Below are 27,797 nucleotides of genomic sequence, written 5' to 3'. Positions count from 1 at the left end.
TGTAGTTTTTCACTTTTAGTGCAATAATGCCTCATAAAACTGATATCTTAGATTCGGTAAAATATGATCATTCATTTTTACACTGCAGTATAATAGTTTTTTTGATTCAATTTGTCCTGAGATTTATTGAAGAATTGGCATAAGAAACATGAAATAGTTTACAGAATTTAAAGCTGATCCATTAGGCATGATGTATTGAATCCACTTAAGAATCTGACAATTTAAACACAATGAAACAAAATGTGATATAGAACAAAAATGCCATCAACATCTTTAAAGAGCTGGAAAAGGAGAAGGAACAACATAAAATGTTTAAGGACCAGAGATGTTGCAATTATATACCATAACTCTAATGGGTTTTCAACAGTCCTGGACCACACTGTGTTCTGACTGCCTTGCAATTTCTTACCCTGTCTTTCAGAGCACAAGTTGAGAGAGCACATCACTTCAATTGAAAGAACAGTCAAAGTCGTCCTGGGTGACCTCAGTATTAAAGTAAGAGAATTAAGAGTTCCCTGGTGGCTCAGTGGGCTAAGGATCCAATGTTGTCACTGCTGTGGCAAAGGTTTGATCCCTGGCCTGGGCAAAAATAAATAAGTAAATAAAGTAAGCGAATTAATAGAGACTTTTATTTGAATAATGATAGTTTTAGGAATAAATGAAATGGTTTTGACTGTTTAAGGGTCTACTTGTGAGACTGCTTTAGAAAGAGCTTGGGGATCAGTTCTACTTTTAAAAGAACTCCATCTTTCCCCAAAAGATAAACTCTATCAAAGCAAAGGTCCAAAGCACCTTCAGTTTAAGGGCTTCTCAGTGGGGGAGAAAAAAAGATTTCTGCCCAGAACATCACTGTACCATGCTCTTCAAATAGTTTAAAAATTAACTGTTAATTATAAAGATAATATCTCTTCCTCCAAGAAATAATAACCCCTGAACATTTTCCTGCTGGAAAATAGAGACATCCTATTTTCCAATCAGGGAGCAAGCACCTAGAGCAAAGTGAACATATTAGTTTACTCAATATTTCCTGATCACTTGATTAAATTATTCCACATCATAAAAGACCTAGAATTTACAATGGAATAACTTTTTAAATTAGCAATTGTACTATTTGTATGAAAATCATATTTTGCTTGTATCAAAGCCACCAAAGCCAGAGTTCCTGTAATGGCTCAGTGGTAACAAACCTGACTAGTATGCACGAGGGCTTGGGTTCGAGCCCTGGCCCCTCTCAGTGGGTTAAGGATACAGCATTGCTATGAGCTGTGGTGCAGGTCACAGACGTGACTTGAATCCTGCATGGCTGTGGCTGTGGCATAGGCCAGCTATTGTAGCTCTGATTCGGTCCCTAGCCTGGGAACTTCCATATGCCACAGTTGAGGCCCTAAAAAGACCAAAAAAAAAAAAAAAAAAAAAAAAAAAAAAAAAAGCCAAAGCCAATGAAGAGCAGAAAACTCCCCAAAGAGGCTTTGGTCACCAGAAACTATGCTTTAAATAACCAAAGCTGTGCAATAAAAAACAATGGAAGGATTATATACAAAAAGCCTGACCTAGTAACTGGCCAGGCCAATCCAAGAATTGCTAGGATTTAAGACAGAATAAAAGAGAACAGAAACGTTAAGGAAGGCCAGCTCCTCAGGCAAAAATAGAAGATGTATCTTTCTCCTCACTTAGGGAAATTACTGAGTGCCTGTGTTCTAATTGTTAATTGCCACCTTGTAGCCCTGCCTCCCTGTTCAAAATTATTGTTTTCTTCCCAGGCTCCATTAAAAGACCCATTCGCTAAGGAATTTGCTCTGAGCTTTCTATCCTCCAGGGAAGCAATCCAATAAACTAAATTGAAGCCGAATCATGAGAAACTTGTAACACTAGTTCCTAATCCTTTATTCAATCTATAAAGCCAGACATATTTCAGAATTCATGATTTTGTCAGATTTCAGAAAAACATTATTCTAACAGTAGCCCACAATCAAACCTATTAATATTTCTTCAAAAATATATGAATATTCACACTACATAGAGTAAGACTATGAATAGCTTTAGAACAGTTCAGTTTGGGTTTTGTCACCAATGAATGGGCATCAAATTTAAGAAAAAAATCCCAGTTTTCAGAGTTGTTTGGAGTTTGGATTTTGGGATAAGGAATTATGAAACTTTATTTCAATGTGCTATCTTTCACTGAGGACTTTTAAAGCAAGGCAGTGTTTTAGCCCAAAGTTACTAATATTTCACAATATATAGTAATAAAGAATAGGAACTAGGAGAGAAAGATTTTGATTGAAGAGAGCTTTGCTATTGACCCTTAAAACCTATGGATCACCTCCTGCTCCATCTATTAGAGTAATATTTCCTTTATACTCATTCTTGGAAAAGATCCCATTGAAACAGTCCATGAAATCTGACGAATAGGAGAATCTAAATTTCCATCCTGCCTAACAGAGTAAAATGTCATCAATGCATTTTCCTTACTCTAGGTGAGGAATTCCACTCTCCTCCTCATCCAGACCATGTGTGAAAGATGCTACATTGAAGCCCGGGAAGGCTGGCCACTCATTGACTACATCTTCTCCCAGTTTGCGATGTCCAACAAGAATCTGGTATGAAGAGGGTGTGCTATTTTGAGTTCTGCCCTGGAATAAGTGCAGTTGGCTCAACTGGATTACTTTGTTTTATTTTTCTTCTTATTTATGTATGTATGTATTTATTTATTTTCTTTTTAGGGGCACACTTGCAGCATATGGAAGTTCCCAGGTTAGGGACCAAATCAGAGCTACAGTTGCCAGCCTGTGCCACAGCCACAGCCACACTGGATCCTTAACCCACTGAGCAAGGCCAGGGATCAAACCAGCATCCTTGTAGATACTAGTCGAGTTTGTTACCATCGAGCCACAAGGGGAATCCATTTAAAACTGGATTTTTAAAAAAATATCTGTGGTTCAATTCAATAACTGATTTAGAAGTTATATTTGTCTTATCACTCTTATTCATAAAATTTTTCAGCTTCTAATGTTCGCAGTTCCCTTTCACCAATAGATACCACTTCTGAACAATAAACCAAGCTAGCTTAAATCACATTTCTTCCTAAAGAGGAGGCAGCCTGGCCTCGAAGGCTTGGGGGTGGTTTGAAGAGGGGCAGAGAAAGTGAATTATTTCTAGAAAACAAGAGACATCCATACCTGTTATACTGAATCAGTAGCCTGCAAAACTTGTGCCATGGTCTCACTGACCTTATCAAAGTTCATTGCAAATGAAATTCCAGTCCACTCCACCAGGAGGCAGTGTCTTCAGCAATCTTTGCCCCAGAGAAAATAAGGGAAAGTCTGAGGGAAAAGGGGAGCCTTGGCAGGGTTCACGGATCCTCATAGTGTTGGCTTTTCTGCTTTAGCCAGGGGTACTTTTTCTAACCCATTTCTCCAAGGAACACTTTAAAACAGGGATTAGGTCCTGGAGACTAAGATCACTGGATTCCACAAGCCCATTAAATTGAGTGCTATTTTCTCCACTCCAGACTCTGAGAACATATCCAAGCACAGTCAGAGGGGCCCAACAGCAGGGATTATTAACAAGTCGGCTGTTTCATTTTTCTTAAAGGAGAAACCAATAAAACCTAATTCTGAGGAGCATGAAATGGGAGAGAAATCTGTCCGAGAAACAAGCCTGGAGGTTTTAAAAACCCTGGATCCACTGGTCATTGGAATGCCTCAGGTAAGGCATCTTTTATCACCCCTCATAGGTACTTTAATCTCCTCTCTGAAGCTCTGTCCACTTAGGAGGAAAGACGCGAGCTTGCACTCCATGTGGCATCAATTTTGTGATGCTCTGTCTAGAAGAAGTATGTTCGGATGATCAATGCCAGCACATAGAAGGTCCTCAAAACCAGGTGTTCATTACTTAATGTCTTCTATCTGGACATCAAGTGGCAGATTATAAGCATCTTCATACATTATTTCTCTTCTTCCCCTGACTGACTTAGACATATTGTCAAGGAGTAAGCGGCGGCACTAATGCAGTGAATACTAACCTTTCCCTATTCATCTGGGAAGATGTTAAAAGCACACATTCTCAGGCCTCATTCGAGACCTAATACAACCTCAACTTCAGGGAAAGGGGCTTGGAATCTGCATTTTCCTTTAGCAAAACAACCTGGGAATGGATTTAGTGGCCAGAAATACATGGCACAGCCAGTATACAATCAACAAACCAATTTAAGTGGATCAGAGAGAGGCGCTATCTGGGATGGTATTATAGGGGATGGTGTTTGGATTATCTGGGATATTTATGTAAGATACAGGTTTTAAGGCTACTTGCCAGACCTAAATGAATCGGCATATCTAGGCATGAGGCCCATGAATCTGAATGCAAATAAATTCTAAGATTTCTGATGCATATTAAAATATGGGAAATTCTGATCTAGCAGTAAATAATGAAAAAGTAGTCAAGGGCCAGACTCCAAAAGGTCTGATATGGCAAATTCCTATTTGTCCTTGATGAGACACTGAAATTTTAAGCACGGGCTAAACACTGTATTAGTTTTTATTGCAGTATAGTTGATCGACAATGTTGTATTAATTTCTGCTGTACAGCAAAGTGATTCAGTTGTATGTATATATACTTTCTTTTTTATATTTTTTTCCATTGTAGTTTATCTGAGGATATTGGATACAGTTCCCTGTGCTTTACAGTAGGACCTTGTTTTTTAACCATTCTATATAAAATATTTTGCATCTGCTAACCCTAAACTGCCAATCCTTCCCCCCATCACTCCTCCCCCTTGGCAACCACAAGTCTCTTCTCTATGTCTATGAGTGTTTCTGTTTCATAGATAGGTCCATTTGTGTCATATTTTAGATTCCACATACAAGTGATATCATGCATGTAGTATCTGTCTTTCTCTTTCTGACTTACTTCACTTAGTAGGATATCTCTAGGTCCATCCATGTTGCTGCATATGGCATGATTTCATTCTTTTTAGTAGTATTCCATTGTGTATATGTACCACGTCTTCTTTATCCATTCATCTGTCCATGGCCATTTAGGCTGTCTCCATGTCTTGGCTATTGTGAATAATGCTGCTATGAAGATAGGCATTCAGGTATATTTTTGAGTTACAGTTTTGTCTGGATATATGCTCAGAAGGAATTGCAGAATCATACAGTAGTTCATTTTTTGTTTTTGAAGGAACCTCCTTACTGTTTGTTCTCTATAGTGGCCTCACCAACTTACATTCTCACCAACAGTGTAGGAGGGTTGCCTTTTCTCCACGCTCTCTTCAGCATTTATTGTTTGCACACTTTTAAAGTCTGGTCATTCTGACTGGTGTGAGGTGGTACCTCGTTGTAATTTTGATTTGCCTCTCTCTAATAGTTATTGTTGTTGAGCATCTTTTCACGTGCCTGTTGGCTATCTGGTCTGTTTATCTTCTTGAAAGAAATGTCTGTTAACATCTTCTGCCTGCTTTTTTGATTGGGTTGCTTGATTTTTTGCTGTTGAGTTGTATGAGCTGTTTGTATATTTTGGAAATTAATCCCTTGTAGGTCACTTCATTTGCAAATATTTTCTCCCATTCCATAGGGTCTTTTTTGTTTGTTTGTTTGTTTATGATTTCCTTTGCTGCACAAAATGTTGTGTGATTAGGTCCTATTTGTTTATTTTTGTTTTTATTTCCATTGCCTTGGGAAACTGACCAAAGAAAACATGCACATGATTTATGTCAGAGAAGGTTTTGAAGGGCTAAAAATGTTAAATGATAACTGTAGGAAATCAGTGGGTTGACATAAAGAGCAGACTAAGCACTAAGAGACTATATATAAGATTAGATGAGACTCATAGGAATGGGAGCCTGGTTATAATAGTAGGAAGGAAAATATAGAATGGCATAGGAAATCTTACCGTGAAAAAAAGGACTGGGCTAGGTGATTAAATAGATGACAAGACAAAGGAAAGGGTCCACACTGACACTTAGGTTTCTATTAGGACATGAACCACACTGGAGTTTTCCGGGGCACACAAAATATGCTGACTACAGAAACTAGGTGCTCAGTTCAAGAGCAAGAAGATCAGCACCGGAAGCACAGAGGGTCACGGCAGCCCATTCGCTAGCCATTCCCAATCATTCTCACTTGGGATAGTTCCCCTTCAATCTTGGAGTTTGGAGAAATACACGGGGCAGTTTTGGTTGTCACAGTGACAAGGGGCTCATGGTACTTGACGAGTAGAGCCAGCACTGCTGCAGTGACCCACAGGAAAGAATTGTCCTGTCCCAAATTCCAGCAACAATCCCATGGAAAAACATCACCCAGCACTCACTGCAACTAGCACCCAAAATTGGAGGTGCTGTGCAGAGGCTGCATTTTATGATTTCATTTTGATTTGGCCTGAAGAACAGAATAATAAGAGGATAGAGAAAGTTTTCCAAATTAGAGGGAAACACACATTGAAGACCAAGGAGGAATAATGGAAAAGGATAAGCAATCCTTATAAGCAAACATCTTGCTTTGTTTCCCACAGGTGCTGTGGCCAAGAATCCTGACTTTTGTGGTCCCTGAGGAATATACAGGAACTTTGCAATACCTGTTTAATATCATCAGAATTCTGTTTATGGCAGAGGAGAGGAAGAAGAAGAATGCCAAGGAGTCAACAGCACTTGTGATCTCTACAGGAGCTGGTTTGTATATTCCAAAACAAAGCAAAACATTTCTCTTATGAGAGGCTCGCTTTCAGAAAGGCTACAGGGCTTTGCTTGTCTACCCAACCCCTGTCTGAGTTTTTCTAGCTTCCACAGCAATAATGAAAATTGCTTTCTCTTTCTAGTGAAACTTCCTTCACCACAACAGCTACTGGCCAGACTTCTGGTAAGTGGAGTTATGAAAAATCAATGTGGGATAAATTTAAGCCACTATAGATAATTGTTTCAAATTAATAATAATAATTACATATATATTCCAAAAGAAACACTGAAATGGCATAATAAATGTTCTGCTATACTAATGATACTCATGAAGATTTATTATTGGCAAAGTTATCTTTTCACTCAGAAATGTTGTTAAACTTTGTTTATGATTTTTAAATAAGCGTAGACTGAATCTGACCCATAAGAACCATTCAAACAAATTCCACATCTGTTGTTTAGATTGATCTTTCTCCTTGGCCACGTAGGTGTCATTTACTCAAGCATTATTCCCACATGCCACAGTGGTAAAAGAAAAGGGAGGTGAGCCTTTTAAATATCCTTGAGTTGATTAGCATTTTCTCTTCCATCCTCCAGGTAATATCTATGCTTGCCAGTTTAGGGAATTTATGTGGAGCTGGTGCCATAGGACTCTTGAAGATATTGCCTGAGATAATTCACCCCAATTTGGTAGAGCTGTGGAATACACGCATACCTGAGCTCCTGCAGCCTCTGGAAGGTACACGGGACTGGGATCAGGTCTTTATCCAAGGAGGCAGGAACACAAAGAAACAAGGCACCACTCCTGTGTCATAAACCATTATTGTTCATTTTAAGCAATAAAAACAATGAGTTTGGTATGCAAGGTAGACAGCTGTATTTTTTTTCCTGGACTCTTTATGTTCTATTTCTCTACCAAATACACTACAAATGGACCTAGTTGGTTCTATACCTAGCAGGAATGTTTATTTTGCTCTAGTTTTATTTTTTCTTATATTTAGAGAAGCTCTCTTTTGGCATTGTTCCAAAAATTTACTATTCATTCATTCTAGAATACTAAAATACGGTCATTCGGTAGTTACTCTTGAAATTGGCAAAAAGTCTGGATTTTATTGTGGATTGAAGCCCTCTGTCCAGTTGACTGTCAAATATAAATTTCCAACATAGTAAATTAGTCTGAAATAACTATCCTGTGTAGGGAGAAAGCTTGAAGTGGAACTCTAATATCCTCTAAGGACCTGGCAAAAGAAAACTTGTCTTGATTTTATTCTATTTTTTTCACTTATTGCATCTATTTCTATTCCCAGGAAAGAACACTAGTATTGTGCTATGGGAGACCATGCTGCTACAGGTAAGGGTGAGTCCCAGCCTAAATGCTGATCATGCGGAGATGAAATCACCTAAAGTTACCCATCTTAACTAAAAATAATTAGATTCCAAAGGGCAGGAAACATTTCCTTTTCTTGAGAAAAGCGCTAGACTTAGATATGATGACATAAGAATTATGCTCTTGAAATCACCATAGTTTGAACAATCTTAATCTTCAGTTTGATTCAGAATCTAAAACAGGTTTGAAGATTTCTTTTTTTTTTTTTTTTTTTTGTCTTTTCTAGGGCTGCACCTATGGCATATGGAGGTTCCCAGGCTAGGGGCTGAATTGGAGCTGTAGCCACCGGCCTACACCACAGCCACAGCAACATCAGATCCAAGCCGCGTCTGTGACCTACACCACAGCTCATGGTAATGCCGGATCCTTAACCCACTGAACGAGGCCAGGGATCAAACCCACAACCTCATGGTTCCTGGTCGGATTCGTTAACCACTGAGCCACGACAGGAATTCCTGAAGATTTCACTTACTATTTTTTTTTTTTTTGTATTTTGTCTTTTGTTGTTGTTGTTGCTATTTCTTGGGCCGCTCCCGCGGCATATGGAGGTTCCCAGGCTAGGGGTCTAATCGGAGCTGTAGCCACCGGCCTACGCCAGAGCCACAGCAACGCGGGATCCGAGCCGCGTCTGCGACCTACACCACAGCTCACGGCAACGCCGGATCGTTAACCCACTGAGCAAGGGCAGGGACTGAACCCGCAACCTCATGGTTCCTAGTCGGATTCGTTAACCACTGCGCCACGACGGGAACTCCTCACTTACTATTATTTTTCTCCATGTCTTTCTTTTTTTGGCTGCACTCAACACATGCAAAAGCTCGGGGGCCACAGTAAGCCACAGCAGTGACTATGCTAGATCCTTAACCTGCTGCACCACCAGGGAACTCCTCTGTGTTTTCTTAAAACCTAATTCTCAGGTTTTTTCCTCTCTGTGTAATTGCATTCTTTCACTGTTCATATAAAAAAACAGAGATGCGCTTACTTTTCACTTCTTTGTTTCTAAATATGACTCCATTTCCTCCTCTATCTGCTTCTGTCTTTTTCTTGATGTCCAAACACCACAAGGCCACATTGTACCCCTTCTCCATAAAAGAATCTTTCTTGTACTTGTAATTTTTTGGACCTTTACAACTAAACACTGCCACAGACAATTTCAAATCCCCAAAACAGTAAATTGTAGGCAGGAACTGGACAGTGGCTTTACAGAGGACATTTTTATTTCAGGAGCCCACAGGAGGTCAAGGAGCCCATGGGCAGGGAGCTTTTAATCCAGCAGTTTTGTTCCTTAGTCACCTATATAGGAATTAACTGGAGCTTCTTTAAAATGTCAGCTTTCAATGATCTCTCCACAGCATCCCCCACCCCCTTGCAGAATCAGAATCTCTAGGAGGGGTGCCTGAGAGCCCACAGATCTTAACAACCCCCACAAGTGATTCTTATCCAATATGAGATTGGAATGCAGCTGTTCTATGCTTCCTGGTCCCAAACTCTGGCATTCACCTCTCCTCCTATATTCATGCTTCTTTTATCTCTCCCTCCCACTCTCAAAATTTCTACCTTATTTTCCCCTGCTACCATTTGAAAATAACTGCTCTTCCTAAGAAGGATGGTTCTTTCTCTAGAGGGAAGCCGTGAGACCGATTCTTTTCTTTCCTCCAACCTTGAGAATACATCTAGGCTTCTTTTTCCCAAATTGTCTGCATTTACTTTCTTCTCTTAGACTGCCAAGGTTGTTTAATTGTTTAATTTCTTCTCTTTAAAGAATCCACTGAATGAGTTCCTACTAGGAAAATGAATACAAATCTTTCAATTGGCTTTGACACTGTGTCCTTTTTAAGCTTCAAGTAGAGAAAATACAGGAGAAATCATAGATTTTAGAAATTGCAATGGATTTTTGTCCTCCAAAAACACAAAAATGCCGTTTTTTATGTATTGTTCAGTGAAGAGGGACATGGGCTCTTGCCTGGTTGTGGCCCTGGCTCAAAATAATTGATGAAATCAGGAATATTTCATTACTTGAGTGGAAGTTGGCAACTTGTACATCTAATTGCTTCTTCAAGGCATTTTATTCTGTATTCCAAAAATGTCCCTTCTTCTTAGTATGTAATAAAACAAACTAACTTTGACAAATGGAGTTTTTCCAAAGCTACCCAAACCTTGAAAAATGCTAACTTCAAGTTTCAGATTGGATTAGTTTCTATTTTAAGTCTTTTGGCAATTTTTATTTAAAAGGGAAAAGGAAGGCACTTACATGGGGTTATTTCCACTTCCCGTGTATCTAATTCTTAATAAGAATTCAGAACATAACACAGTAAGGCTTCTAAAATAAACTAAGAGGAGAAGTTCCAAAGTGATCAGTTTTTTAATGGGAAAAAGAATAATCCCATTTAATATATATCTTTTACTTTTAGAATATATCATAACAAAAAAAGTACCAAGAAAGCACATTAAACAGTCACATTCACCTCCCACAACAGTTGCTCAAAGAATCATTACGGAAGATCAGTGACATCGCCTGGACCATTCAACTGAGTCGGGATTTCAACCAGCAAATGGACAGTTACGACAACACCTCTGTTGAGAAGGTTGGTTTTTCAGCTCAGAGACCTTTAGCTTTTACTTTATGGCCTAAAACGGCTGTTCCAGTTCCAACTGGTCTGTACTGCAACCAAAAGGTAGGAGAAGTGGTTAGAAAATGCTACCTTCTCTTCACCTTACATTTGATCAAAAGTTACAGGGCTGCACTTACCTGCAAGGAAAATTGTGAAGTATATACTGCCTTCGAGATAAATACATGCCTGACTGAAATGCAGGGGTTCTGGTTCTAGAGAAGGAAGAAAACTGGATACTGGGAGACAAAAAGCAACCCCTACCGTAACACTGGTTTAACACCAGCATGTGTCTTGGTTTCCACTGGGCCAGTCTAATAAGGCTGTCGACAAGAAATAATCTACTACAATTTTTTTAAAAAACTTGAAAAAATAAGAATTCTCAAAGGCCAGGGTTTTCATTCTTCCATCTCCGCAGGACCCCTAACAAACCTTCCACGTTATAACCATCCATTCCAAATGAATCTAGTTTCTGCTACTTACTATTTATGTAGCTTTAGGTAAATTGTTTAACCTCTCTGAAGCCTCAGTTATACTTGCCAATAAAATGGAAATTATATCCACCCCTGAGGATTGTAGCGTTATGAAGATCCAATGAGAAAATGCCTCTAAAGTCCCTAGTAAAGTGACTGGCACCCAGCAGGTGTTCAATAAAAAGTAGATTGTGGTTATACATGTGGTTATACCATTCTTAAATTTTTTTGTTGGAAAAACATATCCTAAGTTGTTAAATACCCCCAGTACTGAGCATTTTTTGCAACAAATTCTTCATTATGAACTTACAACCCTCCTACATAATTTTCAAATCCCAATTTTTTTTCCTGGAAAAGCATCTCTTAGGTCATTCAGAGTTCCAAGTATTAAGTGTCTTTCCCCACAAATTCTTTCTTAGAAACCTGCAACTCTTCTATGTAATTTTCAAAATTCCCTTTACCAATTGACTCTCTAATTAGGTACAGAATACTGGCTCTCCAAATTGGTCTAGCCAGCCTGCAAACACACCCTTCAGGAAGATTTGGTGAGCAATGCCTCATCTTCTTATACACAAACTAGCCTTGTGCATCTCATGTAATAGCACTCATCCAACAACTTCCAGACCTACGAAACTGTTCCAGGATAATGATGGTAGGAGTAGGCAGAGCAATTCAAGCAATGAGCTGCCTAGGTGACTCTCAGCCTTCATACTTAACACCAGAAAAGTAAGAGTGTACCAAGTAGTTTTGGAAGCACAGCAAACTACCCCTAGTGGCTTAAAATAACAGGAACCTAATTAGCTTATGATTTTGTAGGTTGACAGTTTGGTTTGGGCTCAACTCGTCAGTCTTCTGATCTCAATTAGTCTCACTGGGGTGTGCTGGGGATTGACTGGTCTGGGATGATCTTAACTAGGACAGCTTGTTTCTGCTCCTTACAGTTTCTCATCCTCCAGCAGGCTTGCTCTCACGGTGGTAGCAATGAAGTGTGCAAGGTCTCTTGAGGTCTAAGCTCAGAACAGATATATTATGGCTTCTACCATATTCTACTGACAAAAGCAAGTCACCAGGCCAGCCCAGATGCAAGGAATGGAGAAGTAGAGTCTTCTAGATAGAAAGACCCAGGACCTCCCCTAGCAAGGAAGCATGGATAGAGGTGGGATAGAAAGGTTGTGGCTATTTTTGCCATCAACTCCATTTTTTCTCCCAGTTTCTGGTTTTCTGATTTCTGGGATCCCTAGCCAAGTCCCTGAATCTGACCAAATTCAGCAGCAAAGCAAAGGTCAGGGGCACCAGGAGCCTTGGAGGCTAACCCTTCACACGTTTTCCCCTTCACGGATTCAACTTTTTCTGCAGTACAAGATTTTTCCATACTCTTTCCTGTCCTTTTCCTAAGACAGAATTAAATAGACTCTAGTAGCTTTGTTCCTAATCAATATTTACTCCAGTGCGTACACAGTTTTGCTCATTATAATTCTGTTATCATGGGGGCTTTTGCCTAGACAACCAAGGCTGGAGTGGGTGCTGCCTTGTCAGATTCTCACTCTGATTGAGGCCGCTCTTACTCTGGGAGTTGTTCCACCTGCTTTATCACCTTGTGCCCCCCTCTCATCCTAAATCAGACAAATCCATACAATTTCTCCGGGATGTACTAATTTACCTTCATCGGTTACCACTACATTGTCCATTCATCCTGGGCCATAGTTCCCTCCTGATCAATGAGGACCACTCAATAGCTACATTCCTTTGATCTCTGCAGAGTCCTTGGAGTGAACCTCCTGTATGTAACAAGATGGACATTCTAAATAAAGACATGCCAATCTGGTATGAATATACCTGTGTATCCCCCATGGACTTATCTACCTATTTACATCCTGGCCAGTGCAATGGTGATCAAACACGAGCCACTGCTGGGCTTTCCCCTCCCCCAGTCATAGCTCTACATCTTACACAGCTTCTAAGGAAGGATGACAGGAAGCCCTGTCTGCCCTACTTGCCTCTTCTCCATCCTGATGCTGCAGAAGTAACCAGGATAGGGCTAGCATGAGGAAGCCAACATTCCACTACCTCTGAGGGAGGTAGAAGCCACAGAAGGACTCCCCACCTGCTCTGTCACCACCATTCCTCCACCAGGTGCTTTCCCTCCCCCATTTACTCAGAGATCCCTACTAAAGACACAACGTGTACGTGAAAGTTCTTAGGTGACTTTTCCTCTTTACTACTAACACCATTCTGACAGCACTTCTGGACAAGTTACTCTACTCCCGGGACAGAGATCACCATGGAATATACAAAGTATTATTTCCAAAACTTGATTGTAAAGTTAAGCCTCCCAAACTATAAACTAAGTCGATATACTCTGGAGTTTGAGAATATCTGATTGCATCATCTTCAGAATGACCCAGTTTTCACTGAACATGTTTATTCAGTAAGCATGTACCAAGTACTTGTTAGCTACCAGTGACTGCACACTGGAAATAATCCTTAAGACCCTCTGCTTCTGCTACCAAGAAATGAAATTCTGAGCATAGAGACAAACAAGAAAATTTAAACATTGCAGTAGGGAATGAATGGTATTATGAAGGCAGGGCACATGGCATAGGGGAGGGCAGAAGAACACAGGTGGAGGACAAAGCCTGGGGGGAGGGAGCACTTTGAAGAAGAGATGGTACTTGAAAGTGCATGCGTATTAAGCAGTCATAAGTCACCTCAACTTCTTTTCTTTGAATGACTGTTTTAACTCCTCCTACTTTTCATCAGAGTCTTGATTTCCAACCTTTAACATTCTGTTGCTTATCTTTTGTTTTCCAGAAATTCCTTTGGAAAGCCTTGGGAACTACCTTAGCCTCCTGCCAAGATACAGACTTCGTAAGCACACAGATTAAGGAATTTCTGATTGCCCCAAACCACCTGGGGGATCAACGACAGGTGGGACTCCTTTCCTTCAATTTCTTCTCATGACGATGGTAATGAATTCTGTCTGGAAAACCTCCGGCATTTGTTATATTAATGTCTTATCCAGAATTATACAGGCATACATTCAAAAGAGTCCAACAGAATTTTTCAGAAAAATGAGGTTTCCCTATTTAAATATCAGTGCTTCATTATTTAGACAGATTTGTGAAACTATTTAAAAATAATTTTAATCACTCTTACTTAACAAAATTATTTTAAATATATTTTGACCTTGGATTTATAACTTAAGAGTGTAAGTATCAAAATTATTGAACTCAGATGCTGAAAGTAAGCTTGTATACCATTGGTTTTCCACCTGGAGAAAATATAACCTCAAGAGCTTTGCAAAGTGCCTTTGCCTAGTCCCCACCCTAACCTAAGCTGGAGACCATATATGAATGTGAAGAAAAAAGATGTCTATTTTACAAAAACCTCCCAGCTAGTAAAAAAATAAATTGTTGTAGCGTGTTTTGTTATACCTCCTTCTTAGAAATGCTGAGGTGTTTAGAGTTCTTTCCCCATTGTAAATGCCTAAAAACCACCAGAATTATCTAACTTTTCTGTTCTTTTTAGGGCTGCACCCACAGCATATGGAAGTTCTGGGGCTAGGGATTGAATCAGAGATGTAGCTGCTGGCCTATACCACAGCAATGCCAGATCCAAGCCACATCTGCAACCTACAACACAGCTCACAACAATGCTGGATCCTTAACCCACTGAGAGAGTCCAGGTATCGAACCTGTGTCCTCATGGATACTAGTCAGGTTCGTTACCACTGAGCCACAATGGGAACTCCATAAACTTCTTGAACTTTTGAAACTGCTTTTATATTGCTCTTAGCCCCCTTTTCCTTCTCAGGCTTTCAGTCATCACCTATTTATCATTGGCATTATTCAAAGCACCATTTTTTCCCATTCTAGTTACTCTTTCGGTTCTGCTCTAGGCTAGGGAACAACGTATATCCATTTTAGATATGAGCATACAGTATGGCTGTCATTCCAGGTCTAAGGGGTTCAAAAACTTTAAGAGATGAACTTTGTGACATCCATTTGAGCTTCTCAAATCCTTTGACCTCACTTCAAGTTCTTGAGTGTGTCCCCCACACACTCAAGTCATTTAGTGGATGACCTCTGGATGGGTGAAATATCAACACATCACTTTCTTAGTCTCGCTGAGCCTGTGACCTTCCATCTCCTGAGTATGAGTCTCTCTCAATCAGGTGACACCAGAGCTCTGATTTTGGCATCGTATTAGCTGAAGTTAAACCTTGGCTCCCAGCATACTATCTATAGCCCTCAGGTTCCTCCAAGCGAAATAAGGGAAAATAGACCCCTTCTCAAAGTTCCTGTTCATTGAAAGTTCTTAGAGAACAGTTTCAAGGAAGAAGAGCTGAAAGTGCAACCTTGAGGAACTAGAGAGAAGAGGGACTAAGGAAAAGAAGTGGGACATCTGTGCAGACCCGGTGGGAGTTGAAATCATCTTCACCTTCACCTATTTTCTTGGGGATGTCACTTTTTTGTTCAACAGCGGAAGTATAGGGATTAGTGAAGGCAAGTTGGAGAGTCAGATGTATCCAGGGCTTGGGTTTGGCCAGACTTAAATGACAGAGAACAATGGAATATAGGTCACAGTCTGAATGCTGGGGAAGGAGTTAAGAAGTTAGGAAGATGGTTGGGAGAGGAGCAGCACTGAGCTCATGAGAGGTCCCACAGGTGGAAAGACACAGAGAGGTTTCTATCTAAGGCCATGCACGACCAAGGAACACAGGAACAGCATGTCAGGCCACAAGCTGTTAAAGAATTCTCCCAAGCATCTTCTGGCAATGGAGGGTGTGTGGTTTGGTATCTGCAGACTAATGACCATGCTTGTTAAGACCTTGTTGACAGTGGTCTAGTCCCTGGATGCTTATGGTGACTTAATCAGGTTATACAACCAGATGAAATATAATAGGACTCATAAACAAACTGCCATGAGGGAACAGTGGTGAAAGCAGACTGGGCAAGAGAGGTGGGAAAAAAAAGAAAGGAAGGATGGCAGACAGGAAGAAAGGAAGGAAGGGGTGGAGGAAGGGAGAAGAAAGGAGTTCCCTGGTGGCCTAGAGGCTAAGGATCTGGCATTGTCACTCATATGGCTCGGGTTCAATCCCAAACCCTGAAACTTTGCATGCCACTGGCTTGCCCCCCCCCCAAAAAAAAGAAAAAGAGAGAGGTGGGAAGAATATGGGCAAGGGGGGATAGAACCATAGAGTGTGAAACAGGACCTACCAGTTTTCAACATTTTAACTACTTAAGATAGAGCAAAGTTTTAGCAGGAGAGTGATTCTTTAAAAACATCAGTCAACTAATGTTAACTCAAAGGGTCATTTTGCTGTACAGCAGAAATTGGCACAACATTGTACATCAATTATAATTTGATTTTTAAAAATTCAACCAAAAAAAATTTTTTTTAAATCTCCATTGGCTCCCACTAATCTAAGATTTAAAGTCCAATTTTTTTTTTTTTTTTTGTCTTTTTGCCATTTCTAGGGCCGCTCCCACAGCATATGGAGGTTCCCAGGCTAGGGGTCGAATCAGAGCTGTAGCCGCCAGCCTACACCAGAGCCACAGCAACGTGGGATTCGAGCCGAGTCTGCGACCTACACCACAGCTCACAGCAACGCCGGATCGTTAACCCACTGAGCAAGGCCAGGGATCGAACCCGAAACCTCATGGTTCCTAGTCGGACTCGTTAACCATTGAGCCACGACGGGAACTTCTAATAGTCCAAAATCTTGATGGAATTCCCTTTATGGTTCAGCAGTTAACAACCCAACCAGGATCCCTGAGGCTGGGGATTCGATCCCTGGCCTCGATCAGTGGGGTAAGGTTAAGCTCATTGCAGTGAGCTGTGGTGTAGGTTGCAGATGCAGCTCAGATCCATCATTGCTGTGGCTGTGGTGTAGGCCAGTGACTACAGCTCCGACTCGACCCCTAGCCTGGGAACCTCCATAGGCTGCAAATATGGCTCTAAAATAGCAAAAAAAAAAAAAAAAAAAACCCAAAATCTTGAGTGTGGCCTACGAGGCCCTACTCAGACCAACCCCCACTGCCCCCTCACCCCATCTTGCACTTCCCCTCCATTGTCCATTCTGCCCTCCTCTCTGCACCTCAGGGCCTTTGCACTTAACTTTCTCTCTGTTTGGAACTCGCCTTCCCAGATGCTCCAGTGACTCACCCTCAGGGCTCTTCTCCATGTGACCCTTTACTGAGGCCTTCCTGGCTACTCTATTTATATTGTTAACTCCCCACATCTTGCAGCAGCCAGCAGCTACTCTTTTTTTTTTTTTTGCTTTTCTTTTCTTATCTCCATAGCATTTATCACCATCCGACATATTATATATTTACATGTTTACCGAATTTATGTGTTCACTCTATGTCACTTCCCTGTGACATCCCCTGGTTGTACACTCACAAGGACAGGGAGTTTGGTGTGTTCTAGGTGCAGTATCCCCAGCACCTAGAAGAGATCCTGGCACATAATAGGTGCTCAGTCAATATTGGTTGGATAATGGAACAATCTCAAAATATCCTCTTTTCTGATTTTAGGGAACGACATCCATTTTAGGCTACTGTGCCGAGAACCACTTTGAAGTAGTTTTAAAAGTTCTTAAAACATTCCAAGATCGGGAAAAGTTTTTCATGAATCGATGTAAGGTAAAAAGGATAAAAGGCCTGGGTCATTGATTTCAAGGGCAAATGACACTGATTCCTTCAGTGAATATTCCTTCTCCGTATCATACTTGCTCCTGTCCCCAGGTCTTTATTCCAGGTCAGGACTGCCCGAGCCCAAGCCCCATAGAACCACCAGCTAGATAACAAGGCTACTCTACTTTCTGTCCTGAATGCTGGCCTGGAAAGTCCTCATGGGCTCTGTGTATGCACAGGCTCATCAGCTGCTCGGGCCTCATGGACAATTCCCATTGGGTACACTCCACTTTCCCTGAAAGGGAGGAAGCCAGTAAGTAAATATGAACACAAGTCTTGACACAGGAGCTTCTATTAAAGCCCAATAGACCCACCACACCATGCTTGGTGTTTACATTTGGATAAAGTGTACCAGCTTTAGGCTCATTTTAATAATTCCAGCTCCCCTTCTTTATGCCTAGAGTGGCCCATAGGATTAGGGGAAAAAAAATGGGAGAGAAAGAAACTCCCTCAATTATATTTTTGTGTCTCTCTTTCCTCCTTTTCAGGGTATTTTTTCAGGGAAAAAGAGCCTGACCAAGACTGACGTCATGGTTATCTACGGAGCCGTGGCCCTCCACGCTCCCAAGAGTCAGCTCCTCGCAAGGCTTGATCAGGACATTGTGTCCCAAGTCCTGTTTCTCTACGGCCAGTGCTCTCAGGTAACAGCCAACACAGGGTGACCACAATTGCCAGGGCTGGGGTTCCCAAACCTTGGAGGGGCTCAGTTCTTGGAAACCTTCAATGCTCAAAGGGTACAGACCCACGGAAAGGAAGGATCTGGACGTTCCCACTGTGGTGCAGCAGGTTAAGAATCCAACAGTGGTGGCTTAGTCACTGCAGAGGTGCAGGCTCAATCCCCCACCCGGGGCACTTGGATTCAATCCTTGGCCCAGGAACTTCCATGTTCTGTGGGTGCAGCCATAAAAAAAGAAAAAAAATTATTAAAAAAAAAAAAGAAATATAGGATCTGGTATGTTTGGAAGATGAGAACATATGGGAACAGAAAACATTAAGAAACAGGGTCAGGAGTTCCTGTCGTGGCGCAGTGGTTGACAAATCCGACTAGGAACCATGAGGTTGCAGGTTCGATCCCTGCCCTTGCTCAGTGGGTTAACGATCCGGCGTTACCGTGAGCTGTGGTGTAGGTTGCAGACGCAGCTCGGATCCTGAGTTGCTGTGGCTCTGGCATAGGCTGGCAGCTACAGCTCCGATTCGACCCCTAGCCTGGTAAACTCCATATGCCGCGGGAGTGGCCCAAGAAATAGCAAAAAAGACAAAAAAAAAAAAAAAAAAAAAACAGGGTCAAGTGGTTACTTTCTTTCTTTCTAAGGCTGTGGGCAGGTCACATTCTACCATTCCCGTGTTGCCTTCCTGGATCAATTTTACCGTAATAGTCTCACTCTTTTGAACTTACAGCAATGACTCCTATACAACTTTAAGGCAGCTGGCTTATGACTTCCTTGTAATAGTCTCTGGTATGTTACTAAAGGTAGTCATTTCACCTTTTATATGGTAATATGTATAAACCATTTAAAATAGTGCCTCACAAATAGCAAGCACCGTATATATATTTTTTTAATTGAATAAAATACAGTATTTGTCAATCTGCTCCACTCACCTCCTGCTGTACTAACGTGCCCCTCCATATTCACCCCAGCCCTCCTGATCATCCCTGATGCTCCTCAGACACACCAAGGATGTTCCTGCCTCAGAACCACAGAACTGAGTTGGAATTCACCCAGTCATTTCTATCCCCTGAAGCACTTTTTGTAGCTTTAACAAAGCACTTTATACGTATTGTCAATTCAATGATTTTGCTGATTAGTGCCAGCTTAGCTACCTAAGAATCACCTAGAAACATTGAGTTTAAAACAGAGCTTTCCAGAGTTATGATCCAGGGAGGTTGACTCGGTAAGTCTGGGGTGGAATCTGCCATTTGTATTTTTAAAAGGTTTGTAAATAATTCTTATTCACAGTCAGGTTTGGGAGGCTTTCACTGATTACATGCACACCCACTTCTCCCGTTAGGTGGACAGCACCTGGATGTTAGGGATCGTATCTTAAGTTTATCTCCTCCTCTGTGCTCCCCGCAAACCACCTGTTTGATAAATATGTGCCCTTGAGATTTATTCATGTGTGTATGTGAGATGAATGGAGTCACAAGGAGATAATGATGTCATAGGAGTAGGTATATGCTAGTGGAAGAATGTAGGGAGGAGGTCCTCACACCTCAATTGCATGAGAATTACCTGGAGATCCTGTTAAAAGTGGAAATCCCTGGGAGTTCCAGTTGTGTCTCAGTGAGTTAAGAATCTGCATTCATATCCATAAGGATGTGGGTTTGATCCCTGGCCTCGCTCAGTGGGTTAGGATCTGGCATTGCTGCAAGCTGCAGCATAGGTTGCAGATCGGATCCAGTGTTGCTGTGGCTGTGGCGTTATACCTAAAGCCGAAGCTCCAATTCAACCCCTACCTGGGAACTTCCATATACTATAGCCATAAAAAGAAAAAATATATATAGAGAGAGATCCCTAATGAATCAGTCTTCAGGGATGGATCACTGAATCTGTAATTTTAACATTCTCTTCAAAAGGTAATTCTGATGCACCCTAAATTTCATAAGCAATGGTGAGAACCGAAAACATAATTTCAGAAAGATGCTTTATGTTACTTCAACATTTAGTCCATCAATGAGGGAAATTATGATAAAAATAAAAAAGGAATGAGGTAAAATGTGTATAGAGATCACTGTACACTTCCAAGGTAGGGTCAATTCTTCGGTAACGCATTTGTACAAATTGTACAAGAAAAGCCACAGAGATTATGGGGAAAATTGTTTTTGTTTTGTTTTGTTTTTGTTTGTTTGTTTGTTTGTTTTGCTTTTTAGGGCCGCACCTGTGGCATATGGAAATTCCCAGGCTAGAGGTCGAATTAGCACCGGATGGGAGACAGCTTGCTGCAACGCTGGATCCTTAATCCAATGAGCAAGGTCAGAGATCGAACCTGAATTCTCATGGATACTAGTTGGATTCTTAACCAGCTGAGCCACAAGGGGAACTAGGAAAATTGGATGAGCAGCACAACTTTCGAAAAATCCCTATCAATGACACATTTAAAAAAAAAACCAAGAATCTCATTTTCAAAAATAGTTTTTAAAAGAGTTAAGAAATACGTAAATGCTACAAAAAATGACAATGCTTTTCCTTGAAAAACACCTGCAGTCAGCAGTGCAATTTATGGGTTATTATGGAACAGTGGAGGGAAGGAGGGTTATCTGAAATCAGATGGACAGCTGTAATGCCAGATTTGAACAGGAGCAGCTCATCACACCGTAAACAGGTATTTGGGGTGGGTGTGTGAGTCTTCCTCAGGCTCAGTTCAGCCAGTGCACCCTTTTGCTCTCATGGACAAAATTGCACGTAAGCGAACTCAAAGTTCAGAATACACTAAAAATATTCCCCTGTATATCAGTTTCATTGGAGGAAATTTGCCTTTTCAACACAGATGTCTCAGAACTGACTACATCTCAGTTCCATAGTTGGTTGCCCTGTTAACTTTTATAACTTTTCTCTATTCTTTCTGCCAAGAGCTTTATATACCATTCTTTTATTTTTTTAACCAACATCTGATGGAACCTCTTTAAAATGAAACATCTAGAACCCAAAGCATTGCTGTCTTTGTGCTGCCTTCTGTAGCTTAGTCAAGATTCACTCATGACAAAGTGTCCGCCAACATACAAGGTCTCTGGTTGGCAGTGGGGGAGGGAGGCAACAGCTTCCGCCCTTAGAAAGACTAAGCATCCTGTTCACTGCTGTCCTTCGGGTTGATGGGTGGTAGCCTTTGGTTGGGGTAAGGAAGTTCTCTAACTGCCGCTTTATTATCTACTTTTGCCTTTGATTTTTTTCAGGTTCTGGGCGTGTCTGTGATGAGCAAGGTATGTAATATATTTTACATATTTGAATATAAATATATCTGAATACAAATCATACTCCCTGGAAGTTCAATAAGCATAAATGTTCTCTTGATTTGATTCCACAGGAAAGGATCCCAGTATACAACTAATTAATCCAATTCTGAAGCCAAGATCCCTGACCCTGATTTAAGACAGAACAAGGGAGTTCCCTGGTGGTTCAGTAGGTTAAGGATGTGGCTCAAGTTGCTGCTGTGGCTTGGGTTCAGTCCCTAGCCCTGGAACTTCTGCATGATATGGGAGAAGTCAAAAAAAAAAAAGGCAGAACAAGGAGTTATATTTGATTCTAGGTGGTTTTGAGTTAGTCTGTAAACTATAACAGTGTTCTTATAACTGTGGCTTGTGAATCACCCAGAGACCATGAAATCAATTTAATATACCTAATAGATCACAACCAGAAAATTTTTTGTAACGTAATAAAAGAAGAATAGAAGACTACATTGTATATTGCAATAATAAGTATCATAAAGTTTTATTTAAGTTATACACACACACACACATATATGGTGCCTGTAAGTACTGAGCAGAATTGTAAACTGTTTCCTACTTTGATTTCTGATCAAAAAATCCTGCTGTATAGCACTGGGAACTATGTCTAGTCACTTATGATGGAGCATGATCATATGAAAAAAAAGAATGTATACATGTATGTGTAACTGGGTCACCTTGCTGTACAGTAGAAAATTGTCAGAACACTGTAAACCAGCTGTAATGGAAAAAATAAAAATCATTATAAATGAAAAACTAAAACAAAACAAAATGTTTGAAAGCCACTCCTCTAGAGAAACCTCAAACTATGGCGGGGGCTTCGGTTGGAAATTGGTCTTTGTTTCTCAACTGCCCTGCAACTTGGATCCTAGACTGAGGTGGAAATGGCAAACAGAGCAAAGGAATCTTTCAAACCTGGGTCAAATATTTGCAGAACCAGGTGTGGTGCCTAAGACCCTGGCTTACATTGTGAATCATTTTGCTTTAGGACATGGATCTGCAAATGAGTTTCACAAGAAGCATCACGGAGATTGGCATTGCTGTCCAAGATGCTGAGGATGGGAAATTCAAGTTTTCCTACAAGGAAGTGCTGCTAGGTTACCTGCTAGTGAGTGTGCAGAGAGGGCATGGGCAAGACTCTAAGAAGTGCATTACCAAGAGTGTGGGCTTTCTCTCTTTGGTTAAACTCCGCCAGTCCTGAGGAACAGATCTCTGCCATATTTCTGCCTGAGGGCACCCAATGGTCCAGGGAGGTTTCAGCTGCATCTAGAAACTCCCCTGGTCCTTCCCACCAATACCCTCTTGTCTGTGTTGCAGGATTTCATCAGGGATGAGCCCCTGGACTCCTTAGCTAGCCCTGTTCGGTGGAAAGCCCTAATCGCCATCAGGTACCTCAGGTAGAGAATTTTTTGCTGTTCTCACTGAAAAAAAAAAAAAAATTACCTCCCCCACATCCTCCTTCGGATCAGCTGACTTATTATTCAGCACAAACTCTAGTTACCTCCCCAAAATGAACACCATTCAATAGATTATTTCAAAAATGGAGATCTTTTCTCTTCCAGAGTGACAGAATGGACTTAGAGCCTGATCATTTGATGACTGACAGGGACTAGCTCTGCTGTTTAGAGTCAGACTAAAATTTTTGTGCAAAAATAATTTATCTTGGCCTGTAGGCAAATTTTAATCTTCCCATTAAAAACTTATGAAAGCCTTAATCACATCCTAGTGTGGTTAGCAGCAATAAGCCTGAAGAAGATAATAATTGTAAGCACATTAAAAATATATATATTTGCTCCCTGCGATAAAGAAATAGTTCACAGTTAAAATGTGAAAACAGTTTTTTAAAATAATAAACATCACCCCTGATCCTCCCCCCATTAAAAATATATCAAAACATTTTGATATATATCCTACAAGTCTATTTCTAGTCTTCCCTGTTGATTACAGAGTTGAGATTCTTCTCCACATACGATTTTTTTATCCTGTTTTTTTGCTCACCTCGTCTTACATATTCCCATGTCATTACCAATTGTTCACAAACATCATTCTTGTTTCATTAATTTTTTTTATTTTTAATTGTGGTAAAATATACATAACATGCTTATCATCTTAGCCATTTTTAAGTGTCCAGTTCAATAATGTTAAATACATTCACACTGCCGTGCAGCTGATCTCCAGAACTCTTTTTTCATCCTGCAAAACTGAAGTTCTGTGACCATTAAACAACTCCGCATTCCCTCCTTCCACCAGCCCTGGCAACTACCATTCTATTTCCTGTCTCCGTGAATTTTATACCTAGATAACTCATGTAAGTGGCATCATACAGTATTTGTCTTTTGATGCCTAGCTTATTATTTCACTTAGAATAAGGTCCTCAATGTCCACCCATGTTGTAGCATGTATCAGAATTTTATTCCTTTTTGAAGCTGAATTATCTTCCATTTTATGTGTATGCCACATTTTGCTAATCCACTCATCTGTTGAATGTTCATTTGGTGGGTTGTCTTCACATTTTGTCTGTTGTGAATAATGCTGCTATGAACACAGATGTGCAAATATTTCTTCCAGATCCCACTTTTAATTATTTTGAGTATATACCCATAAGTAGGACTGTTGGATCATATGGCTTTCCTATTTTTAATTGTTTGAGGAACCATCCTACTGTTTTCTATAGCAGTGGTACCATTTTATGTTCCCCAAAGAGTGTACAAGGATTCTAATTTTTCCATATCTTTGCCAACACTTTGTCATTTTCTGTTTGTATGTTTGTTTTTATAGTAGCCATCCTAATGGGTGTGAGGTGGTATCATATTGTGATTTTGAGTTGTATTTCCTTAATGATTAATGACTTTGAGCATCTTTTCATGAACTTTTTGATTGTATATCTTCTTTAGAAAAATGTCTATTCAATCCTTTGCCCACTTTTTTTGGTTTTCTTTTTTGTTGTTGAGTTTAGGAGTTCTTTATATATTGTGTATTCTTTCTTTATACATTAAGATATTAACCTCTTGTCAGATATATGATTTACAAATAGTTTCTTTCATTCCATATGTTGTCTTTTTACTCTATCATTTGTGTTCTTGATGCACAAAATTTTTAATTTTGATGTAGTCCCATTTGTCTCTTTGTCCTTTCATTGTCTGTGCTTTTAGTGTCATATCCAAGAAATTATTGCCAAACCCAAAATCCTCCCCCTCTGAATGGTCTTGGAACCCTTGTTGAAAATCACTTGACCATGTATGTTAGAGTTTATTTCTGGGCTCTCTACTGTGTTCCATTGGTCTGTACACCTGTTTGTTTATGCCAGTACTACACTGTTTTGATTACTGTAGTTTTATAAAAAGTTTTGAAATCAAGAAGTGTGAGACCTCTAACTTTGTTCTTTTTCAAGATTGTTTTGTCTCTTTGGGGTTCCTTGAGATTCCATATGAATTTTAGGAAGGATTTTTCTACTTCTGCAAAAAGTATCATTGGGATACTGATAGGGATTGCATTAAATCTGTAGACTGTTTTGTATGGATATCTTAACAATAATATGTACTCAAATCCATGAGCAGGGAATGTCTTTCCCTTTATTTGTGTCTTCTTTAATTTCTTTCAGCAACATTTTGTGGTTTTCAGTAAACAAGTCTTTTCACTTCTTTGGTTAAGTTTATTTCTAAGTATTTTATTCTTTTTGATACTATTATAAACAGAATTGTTAATTTTTTTTTCTTTTGTCTTTTTAGCTATTTCTTGGGCCGCTCCCGCGGCATATGGAGGTTCCCAGGCTAGGGGTCGAATCGGAGCTGTAGCCACCGGCCTACGCCAGAGCCACAGCAACGCGGGATCCAAGCCGCGTCTGCAACCTACACCACAGCTCACCGCAACACCGGATCGTTAACCCACTGAGCAAGGGCAGGGATCGAACCCGCAACCTCATGGTTCCTAGTCGGATTCGTTAACCACTGCGCCACGACGGGAACTCCAGAATTGTTAATTTTTTTAATGTTCACTGCAAGTATATAAAAATTCAACTTATTTAGAGGTATTTATTTTGTATTCTGCAACTTTGATGAATTTTTTTATGAGTTCTAACAGTTTTCTGTTTGTTTGTTTTGTCTTTTTGTCTTTTGGGGGCCACACTCATGGCATATGGAGGTTCCCAGGCTAGGGGTCTAATTGGAGCTGTAGCTGCCGGCCTATACCACAGCCACAGCAATGCCAGATCTGAGCCACATCTGTGACCTACACCACAGTTCATGGCAACACCAGATCCTTAACCCACTGAGCAAGACCAGGGATTGAACCCGCAACCTCATGGTTCCTAGTCGAATTCTTTTCCACTGAGCCATGAAGGGAACTCTGAGTTCTAATGGTTCTTTATAGATTTTTTTAAGATTCTCTATGTATAAGATGTCATCTGCAAACAGAGATAATTTTACTTTACCTTTCCAGTCTAGATGTCTTTTATTTATTTTTCTTGTCTAATTGCTCTAGCTGGGACTTCCAGTACTGTGTTAAATAGGAGTGGCATCTTTATCTTATGTGGCGTCTTCCTGATCTTAGAGGCAAAGTTGTCAGTCTTTATCATTGAGCATGATGTTAGCTATAGGTTTTTCATATATGGCCCTTATTATTATATTGAGGTAAAGAATATCATTTTTAATGGCTGCCTAATATCTTGATGTATAGATATGCCTAGAGTTGCTAAGTTTAATTATTAATCAACCTCCTATTGCTACATGTATTTAGGTCTTGCTTTTAAAACTATAAATAATACTTTGGTGAACACCTTTGTACGAAGTGTTCTCTGAACTTCTAATTATAAAAGTTGACAGTTTGGTTCAATAAATATTATTGAGTTGCATCCATGTGTCAGACATTGAGCTAGGTTTTAAAAGGACAATATTGAACAAAATATGGCCTTGTCCTGAAGGGGTTTTAGCCTACTGGAGGAAATAAATGCAAAGGACATCCACATAATTTCTCTAAAACTCAATAAAAAGCAGCATAAGTTGCCACATTTACAAAGATGAGGAAGGTTTGAAGAAAGCTCAAATAAATCTTGAAGATGAATTAAGAATTAACCAGGCTCCAGAACAGTGCTGTCAAGTATAAATAAGTATAATACAAGGCACATATGTCATTTAAAATTTTCTAGTAGCCACTTTTAAACATGTAAAAAGAAATACATTAATTTTAATAATTATTCTTAATTATGTTCAGTATATTATTTCAAAATTCATTCAACATAAAGACATAATAAGTTACGGGATTTTTGCACTAAATCTTCAAAATCCAGTGTATTTTACAGCTACAGCATATTTTAAATAAAAGCAGCCACAACTTAAGGGTTCAATGGTTATATGCTGCTAACTGCCACCCTCGCCTGGACAGGACACTGTAGAACTTGCAAACTAATTTCTAACAACAGAAGCGAATCAGTGGTTGCCTCGGCCCAGGGTGGAAGAAGAGATGAACTGCAAAGAGGCATAAGGAAAAATTTGGTGTGGGGGGGCAGGGGTTGTGCATAAATTATACCTCAATACCTTGATTTTTTTTTTTTTAGAAAAACAGACAGACAATAAAGATGAGAAAATTGTTCAGCATATATCAACACATTTTACATTTTCATTAACACTGTTCCAGCTGGTACGGACTTTTACTCCCCTGTGAGAGAACAGAATCATCATTTTCAATTTCTTTGCTAATTTGGTTGCTGACAGGTGGTACTGCATTGTCTTCATTTACTTTTATTTAATAACAAATGGGGTTTTCATGTTTCTTGAACATTTGCGTGTTCTAAAGCTATGTCCAGGTGTGTTTATATCCTCATGATGTCTATAGTATATGTCAGGAAGGAAGGAAAGAAAGAAGGAAAGAAGGAAAAGGAAGGGAAGAGGAGGGAAGGGAGACTCCAGTACCACTTATTCATTTGTGCGTTCATAAAAACCTGTAGTATGTGTGTTGCTACATGTAACATGAGAGGACGTAGAAATTGATAAAACTTAGAATCTTTCTCTCTCTCTCTCATTCTCATA

At 40.1% G+C, this 27,797-nt stretch overlaps 1 protein-coding gene across 1 annotated transcript in view; it reads left to right on the top strand.

The window, feature by feature from the left end:
- The window catches only part of MROH2B (maestro heat like repeat family member 2B), a 64,428-nt gene that overhangs the window by 14,105 nt on the left and 22,526 nt on the right, over positions 1–27,797 (top strand). The window contains 14 exon segments of the mRNA XM_003133911.5: positions 422–495; positions 2,475–2,597; positions 3,592–3,705; positions 6,508–6,664; positions 6,811–6,851; positions 7,265–7,406; positions 7,975–8,018; positions 10,532–10,639; positions 13,948–14,064; positions 17,676–17,783; positions 18,323–18,475; positions 21,724–21,750; positions 22,763–22,882; positions 23,092–23,171. Coding sequence (XP_003133959.4) covers positions 422–495; positions 2,475–2,597; positions 3,592–3,705; positions 6,508–6,664; positions 6,811–6,851; positions 7,265–7,406; positions 7,975–8,018; positions 10,532–10,639; positions 13,948–14,064; positions 17,676–17,783; positions 18,323–18,475; positions 21,724–21,750; positions 22,763–22,882; positions 23,092–23,171 — 1,408 coding nt within the window.

This window comes from Sus scrofa, chromosome 16 (assembly GCF_000003025.6).
Source record: "Sus scrofa isolate TJ Tabasco breed Duroc chromosome 16, Sscrofa11.1, whole genome shotgun sequence".
NCBI classification, from domain to species: domain Eukaryota; kingdom Metazoa; phylum Chordata; class Mammalia; order Artiodactyla; family Suidae; genus Sus; species Sus scrofa.
The sequence above is the reverse complement of the archived record's forward strand: the minus strand, read 5'-3'. Positions and strand labels throughout refer to the sequence as shown.